This window comes from Erpetoichthys calabaricus, chromosome 13, assembly GCF_900747795.2.
Source record: "Erpetoichthys calabaricus chromosome 13, fErpCal1.3, whole genome shotgun sequence".
Lineage (NCBI taxonomy): Eukaryota > Metazoa > Chordata > Cladistia > Polypteriformes > Polypteridae > Erpetoichthys > Erpetoichthys calabaricus.
Window position 1 is genome coordinate 8295519 of NC_041406.2, and position 24065 is coordinate 8319583.

Here is a 24065-nt window from a genome sequence, read left to right on the forward strand (position 1 = left end):
AGTTATCTGGAAATACATCTGAGGTTTCTTCAATTGCACAGGGTGAGGCACCTACCATAGGCTTGCTGTAAATGTTAAGAAAAACAACAACAAATGTTATGCTACAATTTAAAAGTTCTTTTATTACTAGGGGGATTTGCCCCCTGCTGGCTTCACTCTCTAATCCCGGCCTGCGCTATGCGCCAGCCACTTCACGTCTCTGCAGCTTGCGTATGTGGATTTCACTTTCACCAAACAGCAAATCTTTTAAATTCTCACGGATAGGCCTCTTCATTGGGAAGAAACACTACTTTTCCCTGATGGCAATACAAATTAGATATTCTACAACTCTGCAACTTAAACTTTAACTCTTTTAGGGCTAATTTTTTTTTTGTTTCTTTTCTCCCAGGGCTGAATATTTTTCCAAAAACTAACATTTTTTAAAAAAAGAACACAAAGCAATTGTTTAACATATCAAATCAACAAAAAATGTTTACTTTTGACAAATGTTACTGTCTTGCATGTTGTATGAGCCTGCATACTCTATGATTTCACATACATATCACATACATTTTACACAGCAAAGTCTGATCTCGCTCAAAGCAGCCAATTTCAGTCATTGCCACATTGCACTCCTTACAATACGTGTTGCTTTGGTGCCTATTTTTCAATTGTCTGTTGCTGCACTTTCTAACATATATTGGTAGTGTGTACTGTAGAGAGACAAGTCACCCATTTGCCATCATGCCATGCCACTGCCACCAAGTTTTCTGCCTGCATGAAAACCGTATTGTCACCTCTTTTCATCTTCTGAAACTTTATGAACTTTATGTATGGCATTATAGCCTGGCTCACCCCATGGGATTTGCTTCTGTTTATTACAGAAGTGAATAAAACTTTGCAGCAGCACGTACCTAAGTCACCAGGGGACAAAACACATTTGGACCAATGCTCCCTGAAGTTATATCACCAATTCTGTCCCATCTCTATTTGTAATGCCACAGCGCGCTTCATCTCGTCTTTCGTTGTGGGTTTCCACTTTGAAAAACGAGAATGCGATGCAAACGCAGCCCGCGATTCAAAAAAAATCTCTGCCTACCTGTTTGTCTCGTCTGACAGTAGCTGAAAAGCAGCATCAGGAGAGAGCAGCCTGAAGTACAGCAGCTGGTGATCTGTCGTGTCCAACAGCAAGCCATGCTGTCTTGTAAACTCCGGTAGCCAGATCGGCTCTCAACGGATCAATGTCTGTGTATTTATCCCATGCGAACCTTGCCGTAGATGCATTGGCTGCGCGAAGGCACTCAACTGGCAGCAGATCCGCTGGCGCGGCATCGGCTGGTGTCTGATCAGCTGATGCCTGCTTCTAACTCTCTTGCTCGATCTCCTAATCACTGCCAATAAAGTCCGATTCTGAAAAATCAAGAGTCCGACTCCGCGATAATGCGCAAATGCGCATAATGCGAGTGTTTTCTTTTCTGCACTTGCTTCGCTGCCTTTTCACATGTCGGTGCCATCTTGCCTGTTTACATTTCGCAACTCACGCACACGCAATGTTTATTTGCCGAGTCAACGAGTCTAGCATTCCTCCAAGCACAGAGAGAATGCCTGTGACGTGACAGTGAGATTTGTCGCCATTAACAGCTGATTGTCGCCCCCTATCCCTGGATGTCGACTTTTGTCGACATTCGTCTTCAACCCCTCCTGTCGACAAAAGTCGACATCCGCCCTAAAAGAGTTAAAGCCTTACAATATCTACATACTTCTGTCATATCACCTATGTCCATATATTCTATCTCTATACGCTGTTCCGTTATTTAATCAAGTGATAATTTCTGTTTGTTAGCGCTAAAGCAATCTTTACTATTATTTTTTGATGCTTTTGAATTTTACTACTTTCATAATCTCTAACCTGCTCTGCTTGTGTTTCGCCCCAACGTTTTTGAACCTCTTTACGACGTTCTACTTTGTCTTATACTCTTTGTTCTTTTATTTCTGACCTTGCTTGGACCTACTAGGTTTTCAATTCCACCTGGTCCGGGATGATTATTGCTTTCCCTTATTTCACAGAGTATTAATTTCTGTTTGTTAGTGCTAATGCAATCTTCACTATCTTTTTTTTTGATACTTTTGAATTTTACTACTTTCATATTCTTTAACTTGCTCTGCATGTGTATTGCACCAACGTTTTTGAACATCTTTATGAAGTTATACTTTGTCTTTTACTCTTAGTCTTTTATTTCTGAACCCGAATGCACCTGCAAGGTTTTCAATTCCACTTGATCCGGGCTGATTATTATTTTCTTTATTTTCAGAATTTGCACTTAAGAGTATTATTATTCTTTTTTTCATTCTTTTCTCTCCATCACTTAGTCGTTGATGTGTCATCTAGAACGTATAAAATTATTGTCCTGATAAAATTTCTAAGAGCGGAGGGCGCAGGAAGTGTGTCTGACAAAAGCATTCACACGACTGAGAGGTTAGATGACCGTGGTCTTCTGTGAAAATGGTTGTAAGTCGCCGTCTCGCAGGACTTGCTTAAAGGTTGTAAGTATGGCGTGACTTGAAAGAATCTCATGGTGAAATTCTCCGTCTCGCAAGGACTTCATACATAAAAGTCTCTTCAAAAAGTCGCGTCTCGTCCCAAGATTTTTTTATTATAATAGAGCGATTTGATTACTATTCGTGATTGTTATTAAAGAATGCTGCTGTACTGAAAATGGCTTCCACCGGTAACAATGCAAAGTTCCGTGCAATGTAACACTTTCATCAAAACAGAACTTGCCCTGTCTGTTGTGACACTCGCTGCATCAAACAGAGTTCTTCTTTCTATACAATCTATAATATAAACAACTACCTCTGGGGTACAGAAGAGAGGGCTACCTGATTCCATCACTTTGGCAATAGAAACATTGCTGTGCCACTTTTTCACCAGTGTCTGAATTGTTCCTTTCATTGGAGTGATTGCAACAGGATATTGCTTCAAGAATGACTTGTGAGTCTGCATGAACATATGGCTTCACAAGCAAAATGCACTGTTTCAATGATCATGGTGTGTCCTCTCTCTTTAGGAAGCACACAGATACTGTAACAGAGATAACAAGATCCAACATGCATTTCCATATATCGTAAAATAACTCCTTCTGCATTTCAAAATATATCAATACAAGTAAGCCCGCGATTCGCTAGCAAATCAGAAATCCAAGAATGGCAATCAGTTTCTGTTCCGTCCGATATCTGGATGGATGACATATCATGGAGGGTGGGTGCGTCTGGGGAAATGTCACTTAATTAAATAAGCATATCTGTACTAAAGCGGTTTCGTTTTGTGGAGACGTGATTCCACTGCCTTTGCTGACACCGACTGCTCGCAGAGTGGAGCACAGCAAGTTTAGTTCACAGGTTGTGGTGTCCATGTGCCAGTCTGGGAAGCCGCTGGGTTAGAGTCTGTGACTGTTATGTGATCTATAATACTGGCACAGTGGATTAGAGCGAGTGTAGCTCACAGGTTGTGTTGTTTAGGCGCCACCTACTGACTCTGGGAAGCCGCTGTGTTTGACTCTGGGGCGGGCGCCACGGCGCATTACGTTGTGTTATTTGGGCGCCACCTACTGACTCTGGGAAGCCGCTGCGTTTGACTCTGGGGCGGGCGCCACGGCGCATTACGTTGTGTTATTTGGGCGCCACCTACTGACTCTGGGAAGCCGCCGCGTTTTGGGAAGTCGCTGCGTTTGACTCTGGGGCGGGCGCCGCCGCGAGTCTAGTTTACAGGTTGTGTTGTTTGGGTGCCACCTAGTGACTCTGGGAATCCGCTGCGCTTTGGGAAGCTGCTGCGTTTGACTGTACAGGTTGTGTTGTTCGGGCGCCACCTACCGACTCTAGGAAGCCGCTGCGTTTGACTCTGAGGCGGGCGCCACGGCCGCAGTGCACATGTGCCTCGGTGCATCCGCCGTGCATAAATTAACTGTGGTTTAGTAAGATAGATTCTTTTTAACCCTTTAACCGCCAACTCCCTAAATATTCCCCATGCCAGGAGAAATCTGAACAATTTTCGTTTATTTACTTTACATTTATTCAAGCAGTATTTACCTGCTGAAATGTTTCAAATAAATGGTCAATCAAACGACGTAGCTTGAACAAGCGGTCACGGTTTGGATCTTTCATATCTGGTTCAGATAACGGGCAGCAGTCCAGTTGAGATGCTGGGGATACACCCACTCATCGCCATCATCCGATGCGTCATCATTCACAGTATCATGCAGCGCACGTTGCTGATCATCATTGTCGCTAAAATCTTCTTCAGAACTGCTACAATCATGATCAGAATTATTGTCCAAAATCGCCTGCAAAACCTCACTTGAAGTCAGTTTACGTTTCGCCATATTCACAGCTTTCACTTTCGAATCACATCACGTGAGCGGCCAGTACAACCACAGAGTTGTCGAAATACAACGTAGTAATAATACCCACGCCAAACTGTCAGTTATACTCCGCGCCAGGCATTCACATAACCACAGGCAAATGTGCCGGATAATTCCGGCAGTAAGGCATCAGCAATAAAGCTACGATGCCGGATATATCCGGCAGAGGGCGGTTAAGGGGTTAATGATACCTCAACATGAAAGTCTCACTGAAAACACAGGTAATGTGCTCGAGATATCTCAAAATGCACTGGTATGAGAATGATATATAAGAATAACCAAGACATCACTGTAAGAGATCCATTTATTTATTTCCTAAATTCACATATGCAGAGCACGGTGGTGGAGTAGCTGGAGCATATCCCAACATGCATCAGCTACAATGTAGGAAAAATCCCTGGACAGGACGCTATTCCATCAGTAGTGCTGGGAGGAATACCGGTTCATACCGAAAACCGTTTTTGATTTTTGTTATGATATGTATTTTTCTTATACCACAATACCGGTTTAAATAGCCTAAACAACGTTTGAAACATGAAAGTTGAACATGATGACACAGAAGAACTTTTGGCGAAAAAAGGAGCCACGTCTGTTGTCTGGAGATTTTGGTTTTAAAAGGTCGGATGTGGACCAAACAACTATTTACTGCAAATGCTGTTGAGTTAAAGTTGTCGCTGGAGGCGGTAACACGAGCAATTTGCCGCACCACCTTAGCCGCAAACATGCTTTGGAGTACCATGAATGTATGGAACTAAGATTGGCACCCTCCACGTCCTCAGGTAAAACTGAAAAAGCTATAGGACATTTCGAGTCAGACGTCACTTGTAGACGCATTTGCTAGAGGACTGCCTATGACAAAAAAACCAAGCGGTGGATCGAGATAACCAACACCATTACAATCCATATAGCTAACGTGTCAGTGGACGGAGATTGGTAACATTAACAGAAAGTGTAGTTGGTTTACAAAAAATATTTACTCTTTATTTCTTTTCTAAGATTTCTAAGATATGTTCAGTGCAATACAACTTTTGACAAGCACCTCTGGATATTTTACTAAGTCTAAATGCCTCTTTGGATGGTTGAAAATATGTTGTCAAAATTAGAGTTTTAAGTTGTTTGAAAAATTTGTTCAATAAAATGGTTCTATATTTTGACTGCAACTGTAATGCAATGTGATTCCTTCTCTTCATTAGTGCCACCCCCTTGAAAACTATCACTTTATGGTGCCATGCAAACCTGTATTAATACTTGTGTGCAAATTAAAATGTTTTTTTTGTATAATGTACAATTCTCATGACAGTGGAACAGGTTATTCTTAGCCAGTCTACTGCAGTGGAAAATGTGGTTAACATCCCCTCATGCATGGGGAAAAAAATACTGTTGAATACCGTGAAACTGGTATAATTTTGAAAAATACCGTGATATTGAATTTTGGTCATACCGCCCAGCCCTATGACAGGAGGGTTAATTTTGTATGCCAATCCACCTACCCTGCACGTCTTTGGACTGTGGGAGGAACCTGTTACCCGGAAGTTCATTGACACAGGGAGAACATGCAAACCTCATGCATGGGGTACCCGGGACGTGAACCCCAGTCTCTTTGTCGGGAAGGAACAACACTATGACTTCACTGCTCACTTTAGGAAATTCTGAAAACAAACTTACGATATCCTGAAGCAGATGCATTTCTCAGATATGTATAATTCATTTTAAGATATCTTAAATGCAATATGAGATATTCCTAAATTTTATTTGGGCCTGCAATAATATTTTCTCCACAGTAAAGAAAAATAGAATTGCTAAGATTCTTTTTAGAAAACTATACTTTACTTTTACAAACAAAACAGACAGCATGTCAAAATTTTCAAAAATAACTGTTTGTCCTTATCCTTCATCTTCTAAGTATGGCCATCTTTTACTGCCATTCTTGATCTAACTGCAACAAAAATAACACCTAAGAGCAGGCAGTGTGGTATAGTGGTTAAGGCTTTGGACTTCAAATACTGAGGTTGTGGGTAAAAATCCTGCTATTGTGTGACCATGAGCAAGTCACTTCACATGCTTGTGCTCCAATTGGAAAAACAAAAGAAATTGCACCTTAAATGTTAAGACACCTTGGATAAATGTGTAAAATAAAAATAAGTAAATGTAAACGGTACACTGGTCCAATATTTTTATACTACATTCAGAATTATGAAAACAAAGCACAGAGAAAATAAAACTGCAATATTAAACTACGTTTACTGTATTGTTCGGCTCAATTTACCTTCCACAGGAGTTCACACTCACGTTCTTCCAGAGCCTTCTTATGTCTTGATGTGACAGCTTTCACTTCAGTTTGTACTAGTTGTGCCTTGATCTCAACTTGTTCAGCAATAGCTTGGGCCTTTTCGATGCTCAACTAAAACACAATCATAAAAGTGTGGGTTTAAATATATGACCTGGATTCATGTCTCTATAGTCACACCATAAATGAACTGATAAACATTGTCAAGATACAACACAGTAGTATTGTGCAAAAAATAGTGAATTAATAATAAACAAAAATATCAAACAACGAAACTAAATGGGAAATGGTTACATTCAAAACTACAAGATCTGACACAAAACACAGCTGTGTAATTTACTGTGGTCAAGCAGAAAACTGCTAGTGAGACAGTAAAAGAATAAAGAAAAAACATTTCACAATAGCACAATAAAAGGGCGAGTGCAAAAATAAATAGTGTGTAAAGATAATTTTGAAACTTTAAAAACTGAATTACAGAAAACTAAAAGATCCACAATGACTTTTATGGTTTAAATGAAAACATGTACAAGCATAATTATAAGCCACATCATGTTCCCTTTAAACTGTGTATACTAAATCAAACTCGGGGGTTCGGGAAAACCCCAAAGCACTAAGGAGGTTCCACGGCTTTTCAATGGGTTTCTTCTATATGGGATTGTTTATAACGACAGGCTATCATAAATGTGATGTCATACGATCTACTGATTATCTAGATGTCATGGGCACTGGTGCCAGTGTATTTTTACAAAGAACAACATGCAAACAAAAACACTGGATTCCCGAAGCAAAATTACTGGAGACAATACAAGTCTGTATTCTAAAGTAAAATTACAAAAAGGCTATTCATAAACCTCTCTACTGAATTCAGATGTAGAGAAACAAGAAACCTAAATAATAAACATTTTCAATTACAATGAAGAATTTAGCATATGATAAAAACTTTAAAAGAGCCCAAAAAATGCTTTAAAATATTAAATCGCATATACATAATGAAAATACATTCATCTGTCTCCAGAGTTAAACTCGTTTCTGCAGAACAAATTATCCTAAATAATGAAACATCACTCTCGCATCAATTCTCCAGGGCCACACATCGAGTGGACTGTGCAGTTAAAGGTTGTGACATATGACCTGTGAACAACAAAGAGCTATAAAGCATCATGCAAAAATGAAATTGAGGGTTGAAAATCATTTTTAAAATCTTTATAAAATGTGTGAGTTTGTATTATATTAGTGATTGTATATGTATATATACACACACACACACATACATATTATATATATATACATATATATATATATACATATATATATATACACATATATATATATATATATATATATATATACATACATACATACATACATACATAAACACATATATACACATACATATACACACAGACATACATACATACATATACACACATACATACATACATACACATATACATACACATACATACATACATAAATATAAACACACATGTACATCTCACAGTCTCACAATAATAATATGAAATATTAGCTAAGGAAACATTTTTTCATTTCATAATGAAACTGTTTAAAGAATAGCTGTTTCTCAAATAACTTTTTGTTTTACATCTCCTTTACTTATTTTTAAGCTTTCACTGTATGTACTGCTTACCTTGATGATGTCTGCGTCTGCCAGTCAGTAAACATGGCTCGCTCGCTCGCTCTCTGACTTTTTACATAAGGAAAGACAAAACTCTCTATTCATTATCGCACTAATCACTGATCATTAGAAATATGTACTTGTGTATATTATACTGGACATATATTATGATTTACATCATTTTTTAATTATTCCAAATTGTTTATTTGTAAATAAGTGCTACTTCTAGTAAGTAACAGTATTTTTAACGTTCACCAGCATAAGGACTGCCTTTGTGGCAAAGCAACTCGTATTTGCTATCAAGAGTTTTTAATAACTTTGTTCACTACAGTTGTACATACTGTAGGTACTTTACACAGCCAGCGCTAGATAAGAATATGTAAGGTGCATTTGAAATTCCTGGTAGGTAATATTTTGTTGAACACTGAGCCATTTTAACTATGGTAAACTATGGCTTTACTTTTACTTTCAATCTGAATAAACAGTGAAGTAACATCTATGCCCTATTAAAATCTGGCATCATAAAATGATACTAATTTTTCCACTACTAACTTCTCCTCACACAGTAATATGGTTATATATTGACTTGATTGATTCAAAGATCACCAAGACAACGTATTTACTAATGTAAATTCAAAATTAACACACATTGAATATCCAATATTGTCCTTGGAAATTTCAAATCATCTGCTAAACAAATGAAAATAAAATGGCTGGTAATGAAGTTTACCCCATACACGAACACTGGTTCACTATAAAGAAAACTATGAAGGCTGTTGTTTTCATCCCTGCTTGTTTCATTCCAGTATAACGGAGGTCATGTGAAATGAATGATTGAGGGCTTAATGCCATGCAGAGGTCTCCCTTTCAGTCTGATGTGAGATACTGGTTAGTGTAGTTGTCTAACCACTAACAAAGTATGAGTGATTTTACAACAATGCTGTACTGCTTGAAATACCATCTTGTGTAAAACCAAGGCATTTGCAAACAGCATAACTAACCCTAACTGTTCTCCAAAATGAAGGGGACATGGTCAGAAATTACAATAGCGTCATACTTACAAGATTTAATCATAGGCAAGAAGTTGTTATCTACAAAGAAACAATCAATTCTTGAGTAGCAATGATGCACTGGTGAGTAGAAGGAATATGCTCTTGAGTTTTGGTTTATAAATCTCCAGCCCTAACTGTTCTAAAGCTGATATCTTCTGATCTTCACTCAATCCTCTACCACAAGTAGGCGGAGTTGACTCACCCCTTGAAAAAGTCGCACTCATTGGTTTGCATGTTTATGTCACTTGGTTTACTTGACAGTTGTCATTATTTGAGTTTGGTAACTACTGAACATCGCAATATTTGACTTAGTATACTGATTATTTATTAAACATGAAATCAAAAACTCAATATATTCCCCAGCCCTACTCTCTGGTATCAGCTATGAGGAAAGACTGATGTGGTGTTCTGAATCTTTTACTTTAATGTAAATAGTACTAGGGTGTTGTACCGTGTTAGCCATTATGAATGTAGAGAAAAGCCAAGCAAAATGACACCTTTTATTGGCTAACTAAAAAGATTACAATATGCAAGCTTTCGAGGCAACTCAGGCCCCTACATTTAATGTAAATGAAAGTCTGGTAATGGGCCCAAAAATTCACTATTGAGTTAGCTTCAAATTCTGATTCTACGATGTTCAAAACACCGTGAAATGTTGATTTTAGCATGGTGTCTGTATGTGTCTCTTTGGAAACTCAAAACTGATTTCCACACTGTAAAATAATTTTCTTCAGAAAACTATTTATTTTTTTGTGTTGTGTATAGCTCCTGAATTAAGTCCCAGCAAAGATGGAACATTCTGAAACAAGTGGTTTTCAAGATATCTACTGTGAATGCAGAGACAGTCCCACAACAATACATTTTTAAATAATGGACTCGTCTTCTTCAGGGAAGATGCATTGCATTTGCCTTTTTGCAAACTCCAAGCTTATTGTTTCTGTTCCAATGCTTATCCCCATAGCCTTCAAAAATAATTTGACCTACACTACTGGTCAAAAGCTTTAGAACACCTCAGATTTTTCAGTTTTAATGGAAATGCACACAGTTTAATGTCTTAATGTTTCACCTTTTCTTCACAAATCTAGCTGTGGCAGGTAAAATCTTTGCAAACAGACACCATTGCTTTCTTCTCAGTTTTGAAACTTGTCCTAATATACCAAATGTAAGAAGTCATCAGTGATTTTAAGATATAAAAATAGTGACTGGTCAGTATCTACACACCACGATATTCTCTGAATAACTTATTTCAAACCTGTCTTTGACTGATTTAACACAATTTGACCTGAGACATTCTTGACTTAATACACATCCACATTTAATTAGGGAGTCAAACAAGTGTTTTACTCAAGCATTAACTGAAAGAATTGAGGATTAGTAAATTTAGCATTTAGATAGTTGACAATAAGTGTGGATAGCTACATATGAATGACTTCTCTAAAAGGCAAACAATCAAATTGCTGAACAGTCATCCATTCATCCATTAATAGCCAACTTAGTAAAGTGAAAGCAATAATGAAAAATGTGAAGCACAACATTCACCTCTACAACAAACTATAGGATTATATTCTGCAGAATTCATTATGATGCATAAATAAAGGCATCTGGTCTATGGATTATAGAGAATAGCAAAAACAAGGCCTGAAGTTTCTATTTGTTGTTAAAGATTTGTAATTTATATTTTCTGAATAGTCAGTTTAAAAATTTGGATTAACTACTATATACATATGAAACTCAAGAACACTTCACACGATTAAAATTTGAAAAAGGAAATAATCGGGAGACTTTGTTAGCTGTAATTAAAAGTGTGAAAGCTGCTTCATAAATCAAGTAGGCAAGAGTTCAAGGTACAGAAGAAGTGGGTAACCATGGACATGGCCCAAACCCATTACATTATCAATGACATGTCTCTCACATTTATGTAGGTATGAACAAATTGCCTAAAAATCGACATGGCCAAATGTGTATAAAATGTCTGTAATGTTACCACAGCCTTCATGTGTAATCTGTACAAAATATATCAATATCACCGTAATCTTTTACTTGCCTTTCACACACTACTTTATTTAACTGGTATTCATTCATGTGATGCTGCGTAATTCACTTACATAGCCATTTCTAAAATCTCCATTATTGTAAACTTTGATTTATACAGTTTTAGTAGTGTGTTGCTAAATATACAGTAAGTCATTCTGCTATGGGGCACAGTTTAAATGCTGAAATCTGAAACAAAATAGAAAATCCAGCTTTACCTTTCGTTTTTTAAAGAATGGTATCATAATTCTTGTGTTCCTTTATTTTAAAAGGATATAAGGACAGAAAACTGGAAAAGTTGTACATATGCCAACAGGATGTACTAATTAATATTAGTTTAGGCACCAATATACCGCTGACCAATACGCTCCCATTTGAGAATTTCTATGTAAATAAAACATTTTTATTATTACCACTAGCGTTTTGCAGAACACTTTTATTAATCACACTTCATGGAAAACAAGGTGTTACTGTTGCCAAACTATGTTTTGACAAATATTGTTAAGTGTGTGCGATCAATTTTAAAAGACGTGCACTCATGTTCAGGAAATGAAACAAATTCTTCTTCTTGAGGAAAACAGATTTTTATTAAATAACAGAAATATGTTTACATACAACAAATCTATTTTAATACAACATGTGACAAGATTGACACTTATCATGCTCTATATTTAAATCATTAAGGCCTGTGTAAAATTGTATCAGAGTTGCTGCAGCTGTTTGCCTCATTAAATGCTAAAATAAAAGGCAGCAAACTATAGTAAAAACTCATTATTTTATGCCAACTGCCTTAACTGCTGAAACAGAAATTTAGATAGATGTGGAAGTAGCATATTATATTTTATATATATATATATATATATATATATATATATATATATATATATATATATATATATATATATATATATATATATACATACATATATATATATATACATATATAAAAAAGAGCGAAAGCAACATCCTGGATCGTGTAACAGGTAATGTTGTGGTTTCCAGTTTTGCAGGGTTAGCCATTACAACACACTGTCTACCTGAGCATTTAGTTTGTCGCAACACAATAAACTGCAATACAAGATAGTAAATATTACATATATAATTTAAATGTAACATACATGTGTCTTTTTTTTTTTTGCAATACAACAATGTAAGATATTAACCTTCATTAAATATTTAGCCTTTTAAATATTTAGAACTATAATCCATAACTCAATGTCCAAATTAAACCCACAGAAAACAGATCAGTGCTTTATGGAAAAACATACTTAAAAGTTGTGCTGGACCACCACTCAGTATATGTGGTTATTGTTAAGTAGTTGTGATTTTCACAAACACATAAAACAAAGGAAAAAGCATTGGGTTTGGCAGCAGCAGAGATGGGGGGTTGGGAGGACTTTTTTCCCCCCCTCTTTTCTTTCACTCTGTAGTTTGAGTCAATCCACACACTCCCATCCCCAAATTCCTTGTCAGTCACATCCTCTTGCCTCAGGGAGCTGCCCTCTCTCCACCCCTGTGATTCACAGCTAGATGCCTCTTATCACCTTGCCAATGGGTTTATGCAAGGCCTGCCCGAGGTTTTCTTTTTTTTTTTTTTTTTTTTAACAGGACAAATGGCCTCTTCTCAGCCATCTCTCCCCCGCCTCTTCTGAAGACCCTTTGATGTTAGGACACAACAGAAAAGCTTCCTCTGTGTTCTGCTAATGATCCATCCTGCTGCAGTCACCAGCAATCTGAATGCAAACTGTCACGTAACATAGTGGAGGCCTCAGGCTTCTGCTCCTCCTCCTCCTGTTTTCTACAAAGGGCACGATCTAGGTACTATAATTACATTTCAAAAATCTTCAAAAAATAGAAAATAAACATGTTCCAATTGTTTTGCCTTCCCCTTAGCTAATTTATGGGACAATAAAATTAGTTCTAATAAATCCCATATGTGTATTGTTGAATTACGCTGCACCTGTTAATTACATTATCCATTCCTACACAATTCAATAAAGATTTTACAATCATCTAAAAGTATAAGACAGCAGGCAAAAAACTGCAGAGTAGCTCAAAATGAAAACATGCATGAACAGTGCATGCAATTTTTCATAGTCAGTCATTAATATAAATGAAAGACAATAATGTAAATTAAACGCAGTATTGAAGGCTTTTAATGTGTTTAGGTGTCGAACAGTTTGATTTCTTTTATTTAAAGTGAAATGATCTAGGGACTCATTCCATGTGCTTACATGTGCTTTAATAACCCGGTTACTTACAGAAACCTGGTTTCTAAAATGCCATGTAAACCCTTACTCTGGTTACTGAAACCTTATTATTGGTCTCTGACAAACCAAGTTAACAGACATACACTTTTCTGCTAGTAATCTGGTTATCTGGCCATGTAAACCTTTAGCCAGGTTATAGGTAAGGATTCACAGCACACGAAGGGCTAAATGTATTTATTAAACACAAGAAAATAACATTTGACTGTGTTTCTTGTTAGTTTCACGAATGGGCCTAGAATTTAATAACACATTCTAGCCTGTCAAATGTGCAGTTTTTCATACAAAAGAAATAGCAGTGAAAAGTAACACTGTTTATGCATTACAATGTATAATAAGCCAACTAAACAAAATATATAGTAAGTCTTTTTTGTAAATAATGAGTAATGTAGACAGACAGATAAGACAGACAGACAGATATGAAAGGCACTATATAATAGATAGATAGATACTTTATTAATCCCCAAGGGGAAATTCACATACTCCAGCATCAGCATACTGATAAAAGCAATATTAATTAAAGAGTGATAAAAATGCAGTTAAAAAATGCAAGGTGGAGAGTGTGAGGCAGGTATAATAGTCAATAACCTTGTATTGTGTTAATTAAGTTGTTTGTTTTCAGATTTACAGCGGCCGTTGACTATGTCTTTGATCTGCGATCTTTTTACTGTCCATTTTCATGACATTGGAGCTTTTTGCCAAAGGAGAATTCCTTAAGGGGACTCATGCACATAAACACTAGTTTTTAAGAAACCCGGTTACTTACCTTTCCTGGTTTTGTGTGTGAATGTAAACACACTCACTGATGGAGCTGGCCTTACTGATCTTTTTTTTTTTTGTAGGCTTTAACCAGTAGAGCGCCACACTGGTTACAATGGACTGCTAAAATATTTCCAGCAGCTTGTGGTTCATGTTAAAAGACCATAGGCTTATTGGAAGCACAGTTTGCTCTGGCCTTTCTTGTACGGCGCCATTGTGTTGTCGGACTAGACCAGTTTGCTGATCACATTAGTTTGCTGCCCTCCCTGGATGACAACTTGTCTCAGTGACTCCTTAACATGCCAGAAAACCACCACCAACTGCTTTGCCATACTTTAGCACTTTAATACAATACTTGATGTATTTAGGAGGAGAAGCTCAGTTAACCAAGGGTGAAAAATGTACAGGATGTACAACAGAACTGCAAAGCATATATGATTTTAAGTTAAAACTAGGGGGCTTCGCTTGCCAACCTCCCTGGCCTGTGCTACATGCCAGCCACTTCCCATCTCTGCCACTCACATTTGTGGATTTCACTTTCACCAAACAACAAATCTTTTAATTCTTGCAGATACGCCTCTTCACTGGGAAGAAACACTACTTTTCCCTGATGGCAACACAAATTAGATGATCTGCAAGTCTCCGACTTAAAGTTTAAATCCGAACAATATATTTGATCTCTTTTCGCTGTTCTGTTATTTCACCAAGTAATAATTTTCCTGTGTTTGCGCTAATGCGGTCTTTACTATCATGTTTTTGAGACTTTTGAATTTTATTACTTTCATTATCTCCAACCTGCTCTGCATGTGTATCGTGACAACGTTTTTGAATTCTTTACGTCGTTCTACTTTGTCATCTACTCTTTGCTTTTATTCCTGGCCCCGGGCCCCGTGGTTAAATCTCTTGGCACAAAGTTTCGTCTAGCGGGACTTGAAAGTGTCTCTCTGAGAAAGTCACATCTGGTCCCAGGATTTTTTTTATATAATAGAGAGTTGATGACAATGGATAAGCACAACAGCTATTGTATGAGAGCATGACGTTAATCCAGCCCTGAATATAGGCCCTCCAAACTGCAGGGAAAAACCTGGGGGTTGGTGGCAGAATTGGCACTCCGGCCTCCATAAAAAAAAAAACTCCCACTGTTCCATTCCATCTGAACTAGTGTGGTGCTGAGGTGTCACCCATTGCATGGCTACACTCGGGTCCCAATCTGGGATCCTGAGTTGGTTCGTCATGTGGTGGCTGCGGCAATGCGCTGTATCAGCGTGTGCTCCTATCCTTACTAGCAAGAGGGTTATTTGCACTAGTTGTATTCTTTTACTAGTACTTCTTAAAACTAAATAAGGCGCTTTTTTCAATACACTTTAAATACCAGTTTATACCAACTGAGTTCTTTGGGATCATACACTGGAAATGGTTTAAAATGATCTACAATTTTATTAGAAGCCACAAAAGAAATTATGTAAAACATTTGTATTAATAACTCTACATTGTGTGCAGTCAGAATAAGAACACATAACAATATTTTTCATGACTATGCAGTGATCTATGCTTGATTTATAGTATTCTAATTTAAATAACAGCATTTAAGGTCACCAAGGTGACTTATTTGATAGTAATGCTGCCTCATAAACCCGAAGTCCAGGGAGAATATAGATTTGCTCCCAGTGTTAGCAAAGGTACTCTGATCTCCTTTCATATCTCAAAGATCTACAATTTAGGTTGACTAATGACTCCAAGTACGAGTTATGACTTTTTTAATATTATGGTGCCCATATTATGTGTTTCCTGGTATAAAATGTGCTATAGAGTTCAGAAAAATTTAAAAATTGTTTAAGTATGCTACCATCAAGCATATAAAGGAGTAAACTGCTATATCATCTGTGCCTTCTTATGCCTTCAGTGGACATTTATTTCAAGGTGGTTTCTTTCATCTTTACAGTAACAAAAATGTGATACAAAGGGCCATTTTTGATTCTAGTAAATCAACTATTACTTTAGCAAAAATGTCACAGACAGACAGATTCAGACTGATCAAATGAAAAAGGTAAAGCAATGCAGAAAACAGCAGTGACTTGAGTAACTGCCAACTAATACCAAGAGAATGTGCATGCCGGATTCCTACTGTCCCACTATCTCCTCTGTTTAAAAGGAAATTTACGGAGGAAGAACCTTACATGAAGGGAAACAGTAGAATCTCAATGAATACAGTCTATTGACAAAAGTAGCAATCTTTTAAAATGGTAGAAAATTGACATGCATTACCATTCTGTTTTAGCGAAGTAAAATTAATTAGACCCATACCCTTCCACATATGCACTCTCTGATTGGTTGGTCAGCAGCAAGTGTCTTTTTAAAAATTAAACTCTCCAGTCTGATTCCTAGTCATGTTAACATAGTGCTGCTTTTACACAGTGAACTTTTAACTATTTTGTTAAATAAGAGGATGTGATTATGCAGTGTAATAGACGGCCAGGGACCTTGCCCCACCGGGAAACCTGGAGAAACAGGGGACCAGGAGAGGGTCAATTCCCACCCCGGGACGCAAGATGGCAGCCCTCCGGGATTGCATGGGAACCACGGAGCTGGGAAGCTCAACCCTGTAGGGACCCGTGGCCACCACCAAGGAGCGCCTGGATGGTTCCAGAGCCATGGACTGCAGCACTTACACCACACCAGGAAGTGCTGCCAGATCAGGAACCAGGTACACCCAGAGTGCTTCTGGGTGCCCATGCAGCACTTCCGCCACACCAGGAGGTGCTGCAGGAAGGTCATCAGGGAGCACCTGGAACACATCCGGGGTGTTATAAGAGGGGCCACCTCACACCACTCAGGGAGCTAGAGTCAGGTGGCGGAGGACAGAGCTTGCGGGAGAGAAGTGGAGGTGGCGAAGGAATAGACAGGACTGTGAGTTTGGGCAGTTTGGTGCAATGTGCTGTGTGCAGAAAGAACTGTAAATAAAATCGAGTGTGTTTTGGGAGATTCTGAGTCTGTGTTCCGGGTGTCTTTCACAGCAGTTATTTTATTAGCTTTTATGTTAACGTCTAGTTGTCTCCTAATAAGCAGCAGTCAATTCATTAACTCAAACTATAATAAATAAAAACTGAACTGATGAGCACCATTACTGTTTAGTACACAGTCTGTTTAAAGTAATTAATCAAGCTACAAAAAAGCAGGACGGGACCAGCATTAAAAATGACCCAACTATGTGGAAATGACAGGAGCTAAAAGGGATAAGTAGAAACTTCAATTCACCTTCCTACAAAGTAATAAGCACAAGCAAGTTGCGAAATTAGACATTTTCTGATCAATTCACAAAGAACCAAATGAACTTGCTCCAAATTTCATAGGCAATTCCTGATATGCTCAATATCTCCAGATTAAACAACATTCATGTCCCCAAGAAACCTCTGAAAATGAATTGTAAAATACGAATCATGCAAAAAATAAGCAAATAGCTCTTATTTTCTTAAATGTGTATGTTACGCAAAGAAAGAGACTTTTTATACATCTTACATTACATTGTTGTACAAAAAAATGGCGAGCAATAAGAAAAAAACAGCCAGCTGTCTTTTGCATTGGATGTGTGTAGAAAAGCTAGCTGAAATTAATCTAAGGAAGACATGGAACTTTAATGTAGATAAAGTGTTTAGAGGTAAAAAATATTTCGATAGAAATTACAAGAACAGTGAGATAGGGGAAGAAGCAAATTCCATAAAGCACAATGAGAAAAATTTAAGATCCTGTTTCATATTGTGTCATACCTGAATTTCTTAGGAAAGTACCATAAAGGGTCTGGTCTTACTAAAGATTTTGGATTTATTGGGAGTAATTTGACAATGCTTCATAAATGTTTTCCAGGGCTAGCCTTTTACAACATCGGAAATCACCAAATGTGTCAATACAAATCAGTCACATTAAAGGGAAAACAAATATGCTTATTTTAGAATTATCCTGTATTGACTGACACAGTAGACCTGCCACCCAGGTCTGTGTTTATGTGCCTGCAGATAATTTCACAAGGAGAACATGAAGAGCAAGGAGCACACACAAGATCTATTCAGAATGAATGAGGAAAAAGCCAAAATCTTCCGAGGAGAAAATGTCCAGTTCAGCTATCAACATCACTGCAATTTTCAGAAGAAATTCCTTGACATGGGCGCCACATGTTTTGGTATCACATTGCAGAAGAATCACCCTGCTCTTGCTACCCGTACAGTCAAGCTATCTGACCATGAGAAAGGTGCTACACAAACAAAATGTACTGTTATTACTCCTACTACTATTTTTATTACCCTCATACTAGCTGATGCTTACCATGACATATAGTATCTATTTCAAGGCAGGTTTTTCTGATCAGCTCAGCTCAACACAGAAAAGAGAAACAAACAGGGCAGTAAGCACAACCATACAATAGCATTATTTTTAATTACTTCAGGCTTTGACAAACTTGTGTAACAGAGAAAAATCCGGATGTCTCAATAAGCTGTCAAACTATAAAGAGGTTATATTTTGAATGGAAAGAACAGTTTTGAGTTTTGTTTTTTTTTTAATTTCTTAACAAGTGTGCCTTAGGAGAAAAAAGTGTTCTAAAGATAAAAATCACCAGATCACCAGGAACAAATGCAGAGAAACCACTGACAACGCATTGATTAAAATGGGCCCAGCAGGAAAAGAACCACTGCCCTCGATTTTATTTCTTTTATAAAAAGCATGGTCAACGTGCAGAAAAAATTGCATGTCAACAAATTTTATTTTACACATACTATATAAAATGTCACAATATACTGGATGAAATGCTTTTCTTTCAAACATTACCTATTATATTTAAAGCAAAAATCAATAAACAAATAAAAAAGGTACCTGAATTGCTTGGCGCCCCTGCTGTGCATCTGCCAGTAGCTGTATAGTAATGGCCCTGGAGTCTTGGACGGCATCTTGCAGGTAGATAAAGCTATGCCCCACGTGTCTTCCAATGCTACACTCTCGGCAGATAGGCACAGAGCATGTGTCACAGAAGAAGCGAAACACCTGCAAAAATAAAATGATATAAATAAATCAAATATCTCTCTATATTATTATTATTAAGCTTCAGTTAGTCCAGAATTCTGCAGCACGTATAATCACTCGAACCCCATCAATTCACCATATTACTCCGGTCTTGCAGCAGCTTCATTGGCTCCCGATCAAGTTTCGTACTGATTTTAAGATTCTGCTATTAACATTTAAGGCCATCCATAACCTCGCCCCTCCATATCTGTCTGACCTTCTTCATGTTGCCATTCCATCCCATAACCTTAGATCCTCTTCCTCCACCCATCTGACCGTCCCTCCCGTCCGTCTAGCCACCATGGGGAGCAGAGCCTTCAGCCGTTCTGCTCCCAAGCTCTGGAATTCATTACCTGCGGAGCTCCGAAACATCAAATCATATTCATTTTTCAAATGCAAACTTAAAAAACATCTGTTTAAAATGGCTTTTTCTTTTTCCTTCTGATTATAGTGGTTTTGTTTGGTTTTAATTTTTAGATTTTCTGATGTTTTAAGTTGTTTATAATTGTGTCTTTTATTTATTTATTGTTTGTTCGGTGTCCTTGAGTTCTCTGAAAGGCGCCTTGTATAAATAAAATGTATTATTATTTTTATATATATATATATATATATATATATATATATATATATATATATATATACTCATCACAAAATCTCCTGAACCATAAGGACTTGGGACTTGAAATTTGGAATGTAGGTTACCCTTGGCCCATAGGCGCTCGATAAGAAACGGTTTTAAAAATTTCGTGGTCCAAGCACAAAATTTCTTATATTTTTTTTAGACCCGTTTGTATGTCTGACTGCTTTTCACGAGAGAACTACTTAAAGGATTTAGATTGGGTTTTCTCTATAATTTGCTTGAACATTGTTGATTTTGCAACTTTCTCATTGCGCTAACTATCATAGTTCGCTTGCAGTACTGATTTATCAGCCACGGGGCCCTCTCAGTTGCGAGAAGCAAATCATAGAATGTTGCATAGTTTACTGTCAAATAATTCAAAGAGTACGCGACACGTGTTTCGCCCATTATTTGGGCTCATCAGGCGTACACACTCACTGCACCCCTCTCTGGGATCGAACCTCATACGTCATCGTCAGAAGTGGCACCTCTTGAAAACCCAAGGAAATCAAAAAACTTTAAACCTTCTACCGTCTCTAAAACCTTTTTTTAAACCCACACATTAATATACTTTATTAATCCCCGAGGGGAAATTTGTCATTTCATATGATGTCTTCCTAATAAAGTAAAATAATCTTATTTATAAATGTCTACTTGTGGAAGTGTGTGTGATGGCCCAGTGCGAGGCTACAGCAATGAAACTCAAACAGCCTTCAAGGCGGCCCCAAATTAACGAGTCGGAGACAAACTCACTCACCTGCTGATAGAAAATGGGGGTGAACACATCCACAAAACGAAACCACTGACTCTGCATTTCAGTTTTTTTTCTGACAATTTCAATAGTTTCTAGGAGCCCGGGCTTTTTACAGCACGGGCTTACACAGCTAGCAGTAATATCAAATTGGTGGTAAATTTATACACTCAATTCCTGTTATCTGCGAGGGTTACGTTTCTAAAAAAAAGTCTGTAGATACAGAAATCACGGATACTGAAGCATTGCTCCTATGAGAAAAATGCCATTAGGCTCTGCCAGAATGCTGGCTCGGGAGGATGCGGCGTTCCTCTACTCTTGCCCCTCGAGGCTTGGGAATGATAATAATAATAATAATAATTCTTTGCATTTATATAGCGCTTTTTCTCACTACTCAAAGCGCTCAGCAATTGCAGGTTAAGGGCCTTGCTGAAGGGCCCAAAAGAGCAGAGTCCCTTTTGGCATTTACGGGATTCAAACCGGCAACCTTCCGATTGCCAGTGCATATCCCTAGCCTCAGAGCCACCACTCCGTCCTTCTGCAGGATCACGTATGGAATTCCGGTTAAGACTTTTAGTTCCCATATAGCCAAGTTTGACTGCCTTTTTGGCACTACATGAGAGGCCGCAAGAAACTTCAGCATTGCAGATATGAGGATCTCAACTGTCCAAGCAGTAGGAGCAAGAGGTAGTTTGTACAAAGCTTATGACCCACACTTACTGGGAATTCTTTGATCGTAGGAAACAATTTCAAGTCCCAGTCCCAAAAACAAACTGGGTTCAATGTAGTACCCATGCCTCTCTCTGCCAGGTAGACACACATTGATCCATTCAGTGTAGTGCACATACAACCCTAAACATCTAAGGACATCATAGACCTGTTATTGGTCAATCTCAATTTTCACTGCTGTGCGATACACATCTCCTATTTATTTACTTTTCTGCTTGGTTGCATATAAAAAACCAGTGACGTCTGTTCTCGCCCCATCCCATGCCCCATGGTGGGAATTTTCTCTGTGAATAGGTACAATTAGATCACGTGTCACAAAACGGGTTACACTTTTATAAGAGCAAAAACAGAATCCATAAATAGCGTAGACTATTTACTGTATGTAACTGTCATGCTGCTCCCCTGTTTATTCTACACCTCTTCTGGTATTCTTAGGTTACATCCACACTACTATGTTCTGATTTAAAAACAGCATTTTTATACAAAAAATATCTACATACACACTTGCATTTTCAAATCATTTAGGAACGTATCTCCACTCCTATTAAAACGGTTGCGAACAAGTATGACTGGGTGTGTGCACATTTGGCAGAAACAGGACGGTTATGCTGCCAGCCACAGGATTTCTTGCAAAACTGCAGTGACCAGTAAATTATCTGCCTTTTGCACATGTAGACAGCATTCAAATTGTACAAACTGCAGTTTAGATGCATGCAGGTAAGCAACACAACAAGTGCCATGGAAAGCAATTCCTTTATATCAGCTATGGTGGAAAATGGTTTCTCCAGTGAAGGTTGACCAATCAGGGAATGAGATGTTGTAATGAAGAAAGATTCCATCAAGGAAGGGTCACATAATAAGCACAAACCAATCAGAGAGCAATCATAGTCATGTTTTCAAAATTTTATGTTTTTAAACATCTACAATGCAATGTTGAGCTTAAGGCTTTGGAGAGTGGTTCAGAAGTCTCCATTTTTGATGGATAAAAACATAGGGGTAATATAGATGAAAGAGACTAATGTCCACATTTTTAAATGACAATGCAGTAGTCTGGATGTAGCCTTTGAGAATGTTGGCTGCATGTCTAGCAAGTACCTAAAACAGCCATAATATTTATACAACAAAGCTGCTTCAATATTCTACAAAACTGCCAGTGTTCAGTCTCAGGGTGCTATACAGTTTACTGTTGCTTCCATAAGTTTGTTGAATTGAAAAAATGAGAATTCTTTTGAAATTTGGAAAGCTCACTGGTTCTGATGAGAGGACTTAGAGGCTACTGTATATACAAAAATGCAGTTGGGAACTAAGAGGTCGTTGCCTGAAAATGAGCACTACAAAACAAATGGATAGAATGCTGCATGAACATCGGGGGGACGTCCACAGTTACATGTAACATTCTGCAAAGCGTTTAATCCAATCCTGGACTATGGAGACAGTACTGGGCACATGACAGGAAACTGCTCTACACAAGGCACCATTACAGGTCAGAACATATTTTAAAAACTGATAAACAAATTAAAGGGTTTCCACTCAACTTAACTTTAGGAATGACATACAATAATAGCCCACCCCTAACCAACAAACCAACCAACTTGTTTCTTCACATTTTAAAGCTACAATAGCTTCTACCACAAGATATTTTTTTCAAGTGAGACGCTTTAATGTGTTAAGCGATTTAACCAGGCTACTTATTTACAATGCATTTTCCAGGCAGTCGCTAACAATATGATTGTGCAATACACTCCATGGTTTGTAAAGCTCAAGTTTCACTTAACCAGAAACATAGACCTCTGACCTACAAAGCTAACCTACAGTCTCTTGCAAAAAATCACAGCCTTTGATCTCCAACAGACTTTTTCAATGCAGTCGTAAAACTGGTTGAGTGTGCAACATTTAGCTGCCTGCTTTTTTAGGTATGGTACTGGAAATAATCTAGACTAGTATGTGATGAATGCCATCTTAGTCCAAAGCTCACATCTTTTAAATGTGTAAAAGACTGGAACATTTTTTTTTAAATATGACTTAGAAATGTTTTACAACACATCCTTAAAAGATTAAAAAAAAAGCTTCAATCGGTCCATTAAACACAATGTACTAAACAAGTAATGGTTTTATTTTAAGATCTTTCATGGTAAAATATGCAGGGCCAATAAAAAAAATAATTTAGAATTTAAATTAGTATATTAATTATTATATTTCAAACTATTACTTTCTAACATATTTAAGCTCACAGTAGTTACACAAAATCAACATGTTGGACTAGTAAAGGTTTCTCAAATTATAGAACCAAAGGCAAGGGATAGGGAAAAAACATTTAAAATTTGTTTATAATCTGTAGTGATATGAAGGCTGTCTGGGCAATCTCAGGTTGAAGAATGTGCGGAGGTTGTTAGTTGAACGTGCTCACTAAAGAGAAATGCTAAATAGATTTGAATGCTCCACAATACTGATAGCAAATGACTAACACTTCTAATCACAAGTGACCACT

General features: G+C 37.6%; 1 protein-coding gene across 1 annotated transcript in view; it reads right to left on the minus strand.

The window, feature by feature from the left end:
• trim71 (tripartite motif containing 71, E3 ubiquitin protein ligase) overlaps positions 1-24065 on the minus strand; it is a 114335-nt gene that overhangs the window by 19304 nt on the left and 70966 nt on the right. The window contains exons 2-3 of the mRNA XM_028817930.2: positions 19293-19460; positions 6664-6798 (exon numbers count right to left, since the gene is read on the minus strand). Of these exons, the coding sequence (XP_028673763.1) occupies positions 6664-6798; positions 19293-19460 (303 nt within the window). The remainder of the gene's footprint in view (positions 1-6663; positions 6799-19292; positions 19461-24065) is intronic.